The 13221-nt window shown below is 46.7% G+C and overlaps 2 protein-coding genes across 4 annotated transcripts in view; one reads left to right on the top strand and one right to left on the bottom strand.

The window, feature by feature from the left end:
- The first annotated feature begins 372 nt into the window (after positions 1 to 372).
- LOC121166654 (homeobox protein Nkx-2.4-like) lies at positions 373 to 1778 on the top strand. Its single transcript, XM_040995880.1, has 2 exons — positions 373 to 844; positions 1150 to 1778. The coding sequence occupies exons 1-2, from the start codon at positions 385 to 387 to the stop codon at positions 1776 to 1778; spliced, it is 1089 nt and encodes a 362-aa protein (XP_040851814.1). The 5' UTR covers positions 373 to 384.
- A 5942-nt stretch (positions 1779 to 7720) lies between these two features.
- The window catches only part of LOC121166653 (5'-3' exoribonuclease 2), a 64671-nt gene continuing 59170 nt past the window's right edge, over positions 7721 to 13221 (bottom strand). For all 3 annotated transcript variants that reach the window (XM_040995877.1, XM_040995876.1, XM_040995878.1), the window contains 2 exons: positions 10286 to 10424; positions 7721 to 8271 (listed from right to left, as the gene is read on the bottom strand). In XM_040995877.1, coding sequence (XP_040851811.1) covers positions 8206 to 8271; positions 10286 to 10424 — 205 coding nt within the window. In that variant the 3' untranslated portion in view covers positions 7721 to 8205. The remainder of the gene's footprint in view (positions 8272 to 10285; positions 10425 to 13221) is intronic.

The raw sequence follows: 13221 nt of genomic DNA, 5'->3' as shown, positions 1-13221 counted from the left end.
CGCAGCACCGACGAGGCCAAGGGGGTGATCTCTGGCCAGAAGCACCCAATTGTCCCCCACCCATCAACATAGGCCTTCACCTTTTTTTTTTTTTTTTTCTTGCCTCCATTATGGGGAGGTCGAAAGGAGGCGTGCGAGACAGAGAGAGCGAGAAAGAGAGAGAGAGGGAGAAAAAAGATGTCAATGACCATTGTTTGCTCGTTTGGGATGTTGCTCCGCCCCCCGAGTCTGTCGTAAACCTGGCGCCGGACTAAAATAAACCGCAGCTCCCGCAGCGCGCGGGGCTCGCCGCGCCGCAGCCGACTCCTCGCCCCAGGCGCGGCCCAAGGCGGCGGCGAGCAGCGCCCGCCCCGGGCCTCCCCTACCCTGGCCGTCCGCCGAGCCATGTCGTTGAGCCCCAAGCACACGACGCCCTTCTCCGTGTCCGACATCCTGAGTCCCATCGAGGAGACCTACAAGAAGTTCGGCGGCGCCATGGACGGCGCGCCGCCCGGCCTGGGGGCTCCCCTGGGGGCCGTCTACCGCGCGCCGCCGCCCGGGCCCTCGTCGTCGTCGTCGTCGTCGTCGTCTCAGGCGGCGGCCGTGGCCGGCATGCAGCCTCCTCACGCCATGGCGGGCCACAACGCGGCGGCAGCGGCGGCGGCGGCGGCGGCAGCGGCGGCGGCGGCCGCCACCTACCACATGCCGCCCGGCGTCTCGCAGTTCCCTCACGGCGCCATGGGTGGCTACTGCAACGGTGGCCTGGGCAACATGAGCGAGCTGCCCGCCTACACGGACGGCATGCGGGGCGCCGCCGCGGCCACCGGCTGGTACGGCGCCAACTCGGACCCGCGCTACTCGTCAAGTGAGCGGGGGGCCGTGCGCGCGGGACAGCGGGCAGGCGGGCGGGTGCGAGGTTTTCGCGTGCCACAGCCCGGGACGCCAGGATGCTTGGTCCTCGGGATGGACCCCTGGTCCGGGGCTCCGGGGTCGGAGGGGGTGGGTGTCCTGGGGTCCCCGGGGCGGTGAGTGTTGGGGCACACACACGCGCGCGCGCGCGCGCTCCTGGGGAGGCTGCTGCTGGGGACGCGGGCCGAGCACTAGGGGACACGGCGGCAGGTGGCGGGCCTTGCCGCTCACTGGCCTTGCCCCCTTGGGCCTCCTCCCCAGTCTCCAGGTTCATGGGGCCGTCGGCGGGCGTGAACGTGGCCGGCATGGGGTCGCTGACAGGCATCGCGGACGCCGCCAAGTCCCTGGCGCCACTGCACGCGGCGGCCGCGGCCCCGCGCAGGAAGCGGCGCGTGCTCTTCTCGCAGGCGCAGGTGTACGAGCTGGAGCGGCGCTTCAAGCAGCAGAAGTACCTGTCGGCGCCCGAGCGCGAGCACCTGGCCAGCATGATCCACCTGACGCCCACGCAGGTCAAGATCTGGTTCCAGAACCACCGCTACAAGATGAAGCGGCAGGCCAAGGACAAGGCGGCGCAGCAGCTGCAGCAGGAGGGCGGCCTGGGCCCGCCGCCACCACCGCCACCGCCGCCGTCGCCGCGCCGCGTGGCCGTGCCCGTGCTGGTCAAGGACGGCAAGCCGTGCCAGAACGGCGCCGGCACGCCCACGCCGGGCCAGGCGGGCCAGCAGCCGCCGGCCGCGACGCCCGCGCCCGAGCTGGAGGAGTTGTCGCCCAGCCCGCCAGCGCTGCACGGCCCCGGAGGCGGCTTGGCAGCCCTGGACGCGGCCGCTGGGGACTACGGCGGCGGTGGCGGCGTGCTGGGCGCCAACCTGCTCTATGGCAGGACGTGGTGACCGTGCGGAGGTCCTGAACGTGGCCCCCCCCGAATGGTGGACCTGAAACTGCGAAGGCGGACAGGGGCTGGGGGTGCGGCGTGCGCGGAAGCCGAATGTCTTCGAAGTATGCGCGGCGACCAGAGACCAAGACCGGGGACGGTGGGTGACAGCCGCAAGCCTGGGCGCGAGGCTTCCAAGGGTTCTCGGCTCCTTCCAGGAGTCTCTAAATGAGGCGACAGGGTGCTTGAACCCCGCCAGCCGCCGCCGCGTACCTAACCAAAGCTCTCAAGAGTTTTAAAAGTTGAAAGCTTTGTGGGTATTTGTATTTCTTAAAGGGAGGGGGGGGGCGCGGAATCAAGCCAGCTTTAAGTGTGGTTTTGTTTTGTTTTGTTTCCTCTTGGGAGATTCGTTTTCTTAGGAGCCCACCCCTCCCCCCTCCTCATCCCACCCCCAAGTGCAATTTCATTAGTGTTTGATTGCAAGTAAATTGAATTGTAGGTTGATCATGCCCACAGCAACGTTATCGCAGGGGAATTATTGCCATTTAGGTCGTAGGGCCAAGGCATCAAGATCAAAATATGGACCCCGTGAATTGGGAGAGCTTTTAAGTCTCCTACTCATTTCAACATGTTTCCACGACGATTTGGCACATGAATGTTTGTATATTATGCTACCGGAAGATTTTCCCTCTAAGATGCAAGGAAAAAAGGTTGTAAATGACTTTTTAAATGGAATCTGGTCCCCACTCCCCCTTCCCCAGCCAACTGATAAAATAAATAGAGCCTGTCTTTCTGTAGGCATGGTGTTTACTCTCTTGGAGGTCATTTCTTGTCTGCTGAATGAAATCCTAGAGGGGCCAAGTGAAATGGCTCAGGCTGACGGCAACTGATCCGTAGTCCAAGAACGGGGCGACTCACTGAACTGTAATCGAGATGTAAAGAATAAAATTATAATTTTTCCATCATGTTTAAAACTTAATAGGAGTTACACCGATTTTGTTGGTGTCTTATTGTACAAACAATGTATCTATTCTTTAATATGCCAATTTATATTTCCTATGTTTCAAATGGATATTTAAATATAACTTAAAAGAACCTTAAGTACTTTTTCCTAAAAGTCAACTGGTCATTTCTTTTTCATTAAGGGTATAGAGTTCTGTGTGTGTGTGTGTGTGTATGTGTATGGCTTGATGTGACAGCTCAGCTTGATTTTGTCATTTTCATAACTGACTTTGGAGTAAAATTGCTAATACCGAAGAAGGTAAGCTTAGGAAATTGATGAAAATGCAGGAAGTCACTGGGAGCAGTGGAGGTGTTAGAATACAGTTTGGGTTTGAAACATGTTATTTCACCTAACTGAGCAGCTTTTTGAACGCAGAGTAAATGCGGAGGACACGCTTGCACCTTGGTCTGCACTGTGTCTAATAAATTTTTTTTTTCACAAAGTGTAAAAAGAGACAAGGGGCGCAGCTTCAGTGTCTGTCAATTTTTGGACAATGCAATTTAATTTTAAAAACATCTTACACAAAAGAAATCATTTGAGCAAATTAGTATGGAAAGGGTGCACTCACCTCCTATGGAAATGTTGATCAGGCCAGGACAACTTCACAATATACGAGATTTCAGAAGGTTTTGATAGAATGTCATCTTTCAAATTGCTGTGTTATATCAGGTGCATACTACCGTCATTGTATCAATTCTGAAATCCTATTTCTAGAAAAGTTTCTAAAACAACCACATGGTTTAGAGTAATCTTTATGGTATAGTCCCTAGAAAAATGATAGCTGATGGTTTAAAGGCCCCAGGTGATAAAAACTCATGGAAAGTTTTTTTTTCCTTGCTAATTCTTTCCAGAACAAAGAATCCCTCAAACTGATGAAATTATCAAACATAATAGTATCATGAAGAAGATACATCTTTAAAGATGGTTTTGGTGTAAGCTCATTTTGTTTTCCTTTTCAGCATCCCCGTAAGTAGTGTAAGAGCCCAGCCGAGTTTCTGTGTTCCTCTCCTGGAGCCGGGAACAGGCCTGAATCCTCAAACACTAAGTTAATATAAAACTCCCCCTTCTGATAATGCAGAGCGAGAACTTTTCCTTCTGTTGTGGATAGTGCCTGGCGGAGCTTTCATAACAACACAGACGGCCAGACTAGGTGAAACTCATTAACTGAAGAGGAGGATAAGTGTCTCTGCGCCAAGAGCAAGGAGGGCCCAGGGTCTGAGCGGAACAAAGCCCATCCGAGTTGAGCAGACGCCTCTGTTTCAGATGCCCTGGCTCTGCAGATGTGGCCATTCCCTAAATGGTTGAAGTCTAACACTCCCTTCCAACGGAGCCTGAGAAACTAAAACCCAGAATCAAAGTTGTGAAGAACAGCAGGCATTGCAGGTACTTTGTATAATCTACTCCGGGTTGTAAACTGTGGTGTATGTATGTATGTGTGTGCGTGAGAGAAATTTTAAAGGACACAAGAGGGATATTTTGTAAATAGAAGGGTGTGTGTATGGGGGGGGTAACCCGATTGTTTTCCACTTAAGGGTCTGCTTATAACTAAATCTAATGGTCACCCCAAGTAGCCAATCGGCCTTCTATCAACACAGATGTTGTGTTCAAACTCTAGTCTGTTAGTGACTGTTTACTTTCCATTTAAAGCAAATCAGCGGCTCAGTCCTGTTCATTAAAAACCTTCCATGGTCTTGCTTTGTTAACTTCACTGCATACCAAGCATGGAGAAGGACTTTTAAATTTGTGAGTCAAAATTAAAGACCAAATCAACGGGCGTTTTGGTTGTGGATTTGTTAGCAGGAGAAACAAGGCATTGTGTGGTGGCAGCATAAACTCCACATGCAACCGGAGCCTGCACAGTATTCTCCTGCTGCCGAGCACAGGCCAGCTTGTGGGTGCAGCCTGTGTGTTGACACAGTCCAGATTTTTTCTTTTTTCCAAAGATGGTGGCATGCCATCCCCAAATCCAGTGACACAGAGAATTGAGATACAGTTTCTAAAATATTGAGTAGTTTTATTTGGTAAGCCTCTAGAGGATCACTTTTTAAATTTATTCTTTAGAGGTAATAGTAGTTTCCAGAAGAGGTTTTTTTGTTTTATTTGGTTGTGTGTGTGTGCATGCGCGCACTTAACTCCATGTAACGTCTTAGTCTTAGTCATTGTTTAAGTGATTTCTAATAAAACGTTAAACACTATTGTTGCCCAAATGTAACTTGTGGAACTCTCAGGCGGTTGTAAGGAACAGCTGATGCCACACAGCGAGGGTGAAGGGATTACTAGCTCTGTGTCGGCTCTCACTATGCCGCTATGCTTGGGGGAACAAGCTTCGCCCTAGGTGAACCGGCCCTGTGAGATTTCATTCATTCCTTGACCTTTCTGCCCACAGAGCAGTCCATCATCCCCTAGAGAGTTCGGCCTCGGGCACTCACTCAGTTCCCTGAGCCTTATGGGGTGAGCCGCGAAGTGGCTGTGCAGTCTGCCAAGTGGATTGTTTGGGGAACATCTAACCAGACACTTTGTAGCACACGGAAACCGGCGCACAAGCAGATTTGAAACGTGAGCCTTGCAAGCAACGAGGGACATTGCCGCTGCCGGTCTGGGGCTTTGTGCAGGGAGTTGAGACGGCGCCACCCGCCAGGCTGAAACACAGCGGTACCACGGCCTCGGTGCCGCCGCAGTCGGAAGGCCATCCTCTCCCAACTGAACAGCTGGGGAACCCAGAAGGCGAGCAAGAGAGCAAGGTGCAGGGGAGACCTGGGTGTTGGAACACCAAATGCACTGAGGGCCTGGCACTTTCCAACCAGCCCAGGAACTGAGACCTTGACTTCAAGAAGCAGCTGGATGGCCAGCGCCGCGGTTCTAGGTCTTGACCACTATTCCGCCCGCTGCTGCGAAGCCACAGCTCCCCTGACCGCTTAGGCGCTGCGCGTCATTGCGCGACAATTAACCTGTGGGTCATTATACCCAATTTGCCTGAATTGTAAGCCTGAATGGCAAACACACTCGTTTGTAGACAACGGCTTTGTACGTTAACATCCATCACCCCATTTGAGCTTGAAACGGAAGGATGCTGCTCTTACTGGCTCTTATCCTCATTCTGAGTTTGGGGGGTGGAAATCCATACTGAGATTAGGGTGGGATGGGATATAGTCTACTTAGAGGCTATGACGGAGTATATAGCTAACTGCCAAAAATTGGCCTATTTTTACATCAGAATTTAGAGGATTTACAGCTGTACATAGTATACTTGAAGCCATGGAAAGTGCTGTGTGAACAAACGGGACATGTTTCTGGAACTCACAAATGGACGGAGGTGCTGAACAGAGATGGAGAGAGACCGAAGAGAAAGAAGAGGCAGCCAGCAGATCCTGCAGGGCACCACCACCTGTTTACAAGGGCATCTCATCCACTTGGCAATTTTGCTTACTTCAGATATTGCCCAAGTCTCCCGACAGCTGACAATAAAGCTAAACCAAAAGTAAAGGGCTGAGAAAGTAGGAGTGGAGAATTGCAGGTGGTTGGGAGTACCTCAAAACCTGCACACAGCTAACTGAAGGATCCTTTGGACCACACAATACTGTAGTTAGCTGGCTATGCATCTTTAATATTTGGAAAATAGAAATTCTAGGGTGAAGGTAATCGGATGGTCGTTGGGGGTAACTCCTAATAGGGATTTGTCTCAATAACCAAGAATTCTGCTTCATTCAAATCACCACTAGCAATGAACTCAAAAGCATCAAAATACCTTCCTAGTCAAGGTTAAGGTGGGATTTTTGCCTCTTGGCTTAAGATTAACCAGTGTGCTTTCCCTGAATATGAAAGCAGGAATGAACTGGGTAGGAGTTCAGAGAAACTCTTAAAATCAAAGCAATCTTTACATGTGTGACTGAATCTGTTTTGGAATAAGAAACTGCCCATAAATGTGCTGTGAGCTCCAAGTGTAACATGTACAAAATAGGGTGCTTTGTAACAAGGACAGAAAATGAGTACCAATCGAAACTGCCTTCTTAGTAAAAATTGTTAAGAGATATAGGTGACTTGGGTATAAATTTAACAATTCATCTTTTCTTGAAGACTTAAAAACAAGTGCTTAAGGGCCAGCATCATGGAACAGTAGGTTAAGCCACCATGGTGCCCACATCCCAATAGGCACCAGTTCATGTCTTGGCTAATCCACTTTTGATCCAGTTCCCTACTGATTTGCCTAGGAAAGGGAAAGCAGACGTTCCTGCTTCGGACCAGCCTTACTCCAGCCATAGCAACCATTTGGGGAGTAAACCAGCAGATGGAAGATCACTCTTCATCTTTCTGTGTAACTCTTTAAAATAAAAATAGATCTTTTAAGAAAATAACAAAACAGCAACAGTATGTGGTCAACAAGCCAATCAAAAAGCTTTTATGATAGTGTCAATTATTGATTAAAATCTTTGTATGAGTTATTTTCACTTTTACATATTATGGCAGGATTGTGCTCAAGTGCTAAGCTTTTTTTTTTTTAAAATAATTTGAAAGGTAGAATTACACAGGGGGGTGAGGAGACTGAGCATGTGAACACGAGCTTATATCTGATGGCTTACTCCCCAAATGGCCCAATAACTGGAGCTAGGCTGGGCCTAAGCCAGAAGCCAGGAGTGTCTTCTGAGTTTCTGAAATGGGTGCAGGGGCCTAAGGATATGGGTCCTCCTCAGCTGTGTTCCCAGGCCAGCAGCAGGGAGCTGGATCAGAAGTGGAGTTGCCCAGACCTGAACCAGTCCTATATGGGATGTGGCATTGTAGGCGGAAATTTAGCTTGTTACATCATGGTACCAACCCTGAACATATTCTCTTAAAACCTACTTTTTTACTGACTTGTTTTTGATATCTCATTAAAAAATTGTTTTCTATAAAAGAACCTTTTTAAAACAATACCCTCTGTCAAAATTCTCAAAGTGGAAAGACTGTGAAAAGAGTAATAAACAAGTTTTTAAAGTTTATTTTTATTTTTTTTACTAAAGTCCAGAAATTTCTGTTAGACAAATACATTAATGAAACGTTTCCAAAGAAATACTGAACAATATATACTCTAGTTCGCTGAGGGTCCAGCTCAAGAGTTCATACCTAATTCTTGTGCATTAAAAATCAGCATGGATCTCAGATGATCTAGAATACACTGTGTTTTGAAATTCACAGCTGGTATGATTGTTAACCATAATGAAAAAAATCGGTACTCCTATCCCATCAAATGTGTTTTATAAGCAATAATAAATTCAGATTCACTGTATTATGCAACACACACCTTAGGAAAGCAACATAAAACAGTGAGATCAGATCAGTAGAAATATACACAGTTAAAAGAAATACACAAAGTAGTTTTATTAAAAACTACTACTTGAGAAAGAAATCTTTCACAAATAGCATAAAAGTGTAGACTGATGAAAGGATTTGGGGAAAGCTTTACAAAAGCTTAATTCCAACTGTATCTTCCTGAGGGTGGTGGCAAAGGGTATTTCCTTCCTTCTCTGGGATATCCCTGAAACACACAAAACAAACAATTTATTTTCTCCATTAACACCCTTGCAAAGGACCTAAACTGTCAAACCAGACTTTGGCACTGACCCAGATCTTTGCAGACAAGCACATAAGTTATCATTAAAACTGACCCCAAAGCCCGGAACAGCCAGCCTGAAGCAAGCCCCACGAAGGCGGTCCTGAGACACGGTAAATGCAGACATGTGTGGAGCGCAGTAGTCCGTCCTCCCACCACCCCAGGGGCCACTCTGAGCACACAGTAGTAGGGTACCCACACAACCTTCAGAATGACAACACTAGGAAGCCATTCTGCTTTAGCAATAAATAGCGGAACATCACGCAATATACTAGAGACATGCAATGAACTCATGCAACATTTATTACATATTCTAGTATGCTTGCAAATGACATTTCTCAACAACAGATAAATGTGACACCCCCTTCATCATCATTCCATTTCAGGGAATCCTCTGTTTTGTGACTGAGAACATTTTAATAGTTTAATTTAATATAAACATTGTGGACTCTTAACATAGGCTAGGGCCTTGTTTGGTTATATGAACTTTGCTAAAAATGACGAAGCTAGATTTTATGTTCTTCATAATGAACTCAAGCAATTTAATTGTACTTCGACAACTGTGATTTAATAATTTTAAAAAGGTATCTCATTGTAAAACACTGAGAAAACAAAAACAAAAGCAATTTCCACAAAATCCTAAAAGGATCATAGATTTCCCAACTGGTATTCATCTGAGTGCTTTCCTTCCTGTAACAGCTGGGTGGGGCTCCTCTGTAGGAGGAAGGTCCCACGCTGCCGCCCTGTTCCTGACTGGACCAAACATTCCTCACGGGTCCCCTCAGCTGGGGTGGGTGCTTGGAGTAGAGGGTGCTGCTCTGTGCTGCCCCAGCCTCCTGTTACACACACACCGAGGAGGCAGACCCACAGAGCTCCCAGCTCCAAGCTTTGAGCAGACTGGAGAGTAAACCATAAAACAAGAGCCCAGCCTATCCTTCTGCCTCAACAATACATGAGTTCTGAAGAGAGTTCATGCCTTGTGCCAACAGAGGCCAGTCCCACAAACAGCCTCAGTTCGCTGGTATAATTGTGGCTTTGCGTTGAAAGAATTCCAAGCAGATTTCTATGAAATGATTTTAATGAGCTCTCACCAACATCCTCTCAAAACCCATGAACATTTACAGTTAAGATGATGCTTTTCTTCTAAGGAGGAAAAAATATTTCTGAGAATATGTGCAAAAAAAGGTGTTAAGAAGCCCCGCAGAAGGCCAACGGCCTCACCAGGTAATCAACTTAAACCCGCACCCCCGCAGGTGCCCAACTCCACAAACATGACACAGGCACCTCAGCATGCCAACCGTGCTGCTGAGCAAGTGTTTCAGCACATAAACACTGGTCTGAGTATCCAGCTAAGTCCAAAGGACCTCAGTTTTAAATGCTGTTACCACTGGACACTATAAAGAAAATGAAGCATGCACTCACTAGATTCACTAGATCTGTAAACCACTGTTACTCATTCAGAGGTATAGTTGTCTACCCTCATTAGAAAAATATATGGAAAATTAACAGGGAGAAATTTCTTTCCTTGAGGAGGGGTTAGCAGCTGAATTAAGGCAGTAGATTTTAAGATGAGCATAGCAGATTTTTACTTTCAGCTTCCCAGAAATTAGCAACTGGGAATAAGAGATCTGGTTTTATTAAAAAACAATACAGGAAAAGCAATGTGTTCCAGCAACTGTTGTATCTACACTCGGACTGGCTCTGATTACAAGGGGCTTTTCTGGACTGGAAATTCGTCAGCATCATCAAAATACAAACCTATTTAGTGAGGCAGCTGCTTACCTTATAGGCATTTTGAATATGAGACATCCAAATTGAACCGAGCTGCCCTATCTGTAACTTCTCTAGAAATCCAGTAGGAAGACACGGACCCCTGGGAGGCACACTGGCACACAAAGGCAGCAGAAGGCTTTCCACCCTGCAGCCCGCACTGGCTTACCTGTCTCCCTCCACGATCATCTCGTCTGGGTGGGTATGCGCCAGGCCCAGCTAGCATCTGGTACTGGTTTGGTGGGAAGGCTGCGTTTTGGTTTTGGATCATCCGGTTCCACGGCAGGAGAGGCTCAGCCCCAACTCCTCTGTGGAAATGTACCATGTCTATATTAGAAGTCTATTACAGTACAGAGCCTCACACTGGCAGGTTTCATCTCCCAACACTATGCCAACCCAATGTGCCTGGATCTCCTGTGGCAGACACAGTATCACAACAGCCTGTATGTCCCTTGCAGTCGGTGCCTGCTAGGATGGTAGAAAGGAGCAGCATGCACGTATCAAAAATGCTGCTTCAATGCAGATAAATCAAAAGGTCAGACTTCTTAATAAATATATATATATATATATACTTTAATTGTAGGATTTCTTTTTCAGTCACTTATAAATTTAGACCAAGATCACCAAGTTGGCTTCATTTATGATGTTATCCAAAGAGTAAACATGTGTACGACGGGAAATTGAGGCTTTATTCTCAAAAATGTCCAGAGTTGTTCTTGGGATCCATTCTTTCTAGTTAATTGCAGGTTGCAAATGAATTCTTACTGTGGAGTATTTGGAATCCAGGGTAGGGGATGTGGCTGCTTTTTCCCATCCATTATTCTCCTCAATATGTCAGGAGGTCTGATCGGGAGGAAACCTTTTCAAGTTCTATTGATGCAGCTTTCAATTGACCACGGTGACCTAGCAACATGAGCACTAATTGGCATGGGCTGACTGGCATTTGGTGTACAGTTTACATGGGAACAGAGACTCAAAAGCTATTATAGCCCAGTGTGCTGTCCCAGATTACTAGACGAAAGAAATGTTTTAATTGTCTTTGAGTGCCTATTTTAACTTTGCAGATACAAAGCAACAGGTATAAGATATTAAATCATCATTAAAAACTGTCACAAAAACAATGTAGCAAAGATATACCTTCCAAAAGCAGCACCAGGCAAGCTGCAACTTTCTAGAAGGCACCACAAACAGGAGCAAATATCTCCGGCATATTTCAACATACAGCTGACTATCAGCTATAACCGTTTCAGCCTGTAACTTTGACTTCTTGGGCAAAAAAGTCTTATGGGGGAAAATGAAAGCCTGAAGTTGGGCTCATTGGGTAATGCATTCCTCTCACAGCTATTCAAACCTGAATCCATCCTCTACACACTCTGCTCCCTTCACTTGGAGCTTGCCTTCTCTCTCTCTCTCTCTGTCACACACACACACACACACACATTTCTGTGTGATGGCTTGAAGATAACTATTTTCACTGAAGAACTCTAGAAAGGCCAAAGCTATTCTTTCAGTGGTGGCTTGAAAGCAGAACTCTAAAACTATAACTCACTGTCATTCCAAATTTAAAGGTCTGCATCTAAGAACACATACATGTTTATTTTTTAGGTTATTAGTATAGAGAACGCCTCACGTGTCTTAGCAAGAACATGTCCATGTCCAGAGTTCAGGGACAGGAAGGGCAGCCTTTGGCACCTGCAGGAGAGGGGCTATAGCTACACACTGCGACCAAGGAGTCTCTTCACAGCCAGGCCATGAAAGCACAACTCTAATTCTCACAATAACTGTGCTACATTGTTCCTTGTTGTCTTATAATCACAAAAATCACCTAAATGTGCACCTGGAATACTAGAATGGTAATTTAAAATATTTTATGTTCTACAAATAGGAAGTCACCACTTAGACACACAAGTCTCCTTTTTGTTTTAAACAATGACTAATGATGGTTTTGCCATAACCTTTTTTTAAAAAAGACTTGTTTTTATTGGAAAGTCAGAGGAGGAGAGACAGAGAGGAAGATCTTTCACTGCTGATTCACTCCTAAAGCGGCTGCAACGGCTGGAGCTGAGCCGATCTGAAGCCGGGAGCCTCTTCTGGGTCTCCCACGCAGATGCAGGGTCCCAAGGTTTTGGGCCATCCTCAACTGCTTTCCCAGGCCACAGGCAGGGAGCTGGATGGAAAGCAGGGCTGCCCAGGATTAGAACCGGCACCCATACGGAATACCCACATGTGCAAGCCACTAGGCTACCGTGTTGGGCCCGACAGATAACTTTTACTATAAAAAGATCATTAATAAACAAAGAGTAACAACTACTATCTTTTGCTTGGTGTGGAAAAAGGTCTTTGTTTTCCAAAAACTAGATTTCTAAAGTAATTATATTAAAATCCACAACTAGTAATAAGTTAAAATTTACTAAGAAAATGTCTTAAGATCTAGGATGTTAGTACCTGAGTTGATTCATACTCTTAAATTGATTCACCTATTTATTTAATTTAAAAGGAAGAGAGATACAGCGAGAAAAGAGATCTGTCCATCTGACTGCCCCCCAGTGCCTAGGCCAGGCCAGAGCCAGGACCTGGAACTCAGCCTCTTCTCTCCAATATGGGTGCAAGGGACCCAAATTCTTGACCCATTCTACTGTCTCCCAGGGTGCAGGTGAGTGGACACTGGGGTGGGAAGCAGAACCAGCACTTGAAATCTGGGGTGTAATAGCTCAAGAGATATCTCACTAGCTGTGCTGAGACATCTACCAAACCCCAGCCCATCTTAAAATGAGCAGTTGAGGTAACTTATTTGAGAAATTTGATATCAATGAAAGCAACAATAGTCTAAGCTTCCAATGGAAACAGTTCTGGATTTAGTTCACACATAGGGCAGATCTGAGCTTTTAAAGACTTAACAGAGCTCAACATGCATAAGTTGAAAATCAAATGGCTGACTTACAAATTGCTAGGAAAAACCCCTGCCCCTTGTGGTACCTATCTTTAAATCAAAAGAACCACTATAAACACTACCACAAAGTAGGAAATAACTCATGAAATACAGTGTAGTCTCTTTTTTTTTAATACAGTCAAAAAAACCCTCTAATCGGGTTTACAACAAACACT

The sequence above is a fragment of the Ochotona curzoniae genome, unplaced genomic scaffold (genome assembly GCF_017591425.1).
Source record: "Ochotona curzoniae isolate NIBS_2020 unplaced genomic scaffold, NIBS_Ocur_1.0 patch191, whole genome shotgun sequence".
Lineage (NCBI taxonomy): Eukaryota > Metazoa > Chordata > Mammalia > Lagomorpha > Ochotonidae > Ochotona > Ochotona curzoniae.
This window is presented reverse-complemented; position numbering and strand designations above follow the sequence as displayed.

Bases quoted from the DNA above. Each gene is read 5' to 3' on its own strand.
- LOC121166654 (XM_040995880.1), top strand. From the start codon at position 385: ATGTCGTTGAGCCCCAAGCACACGACGCCCTTCTCCGTGTCCGACATC. The intron at 845-1,149 runs GTGAGCGGGGGG...CCTCCTCCCCAG, and splicing joins GGACCCGCGCTACTCGTCAA to TCTCCAGGTTCATGGGGCCG.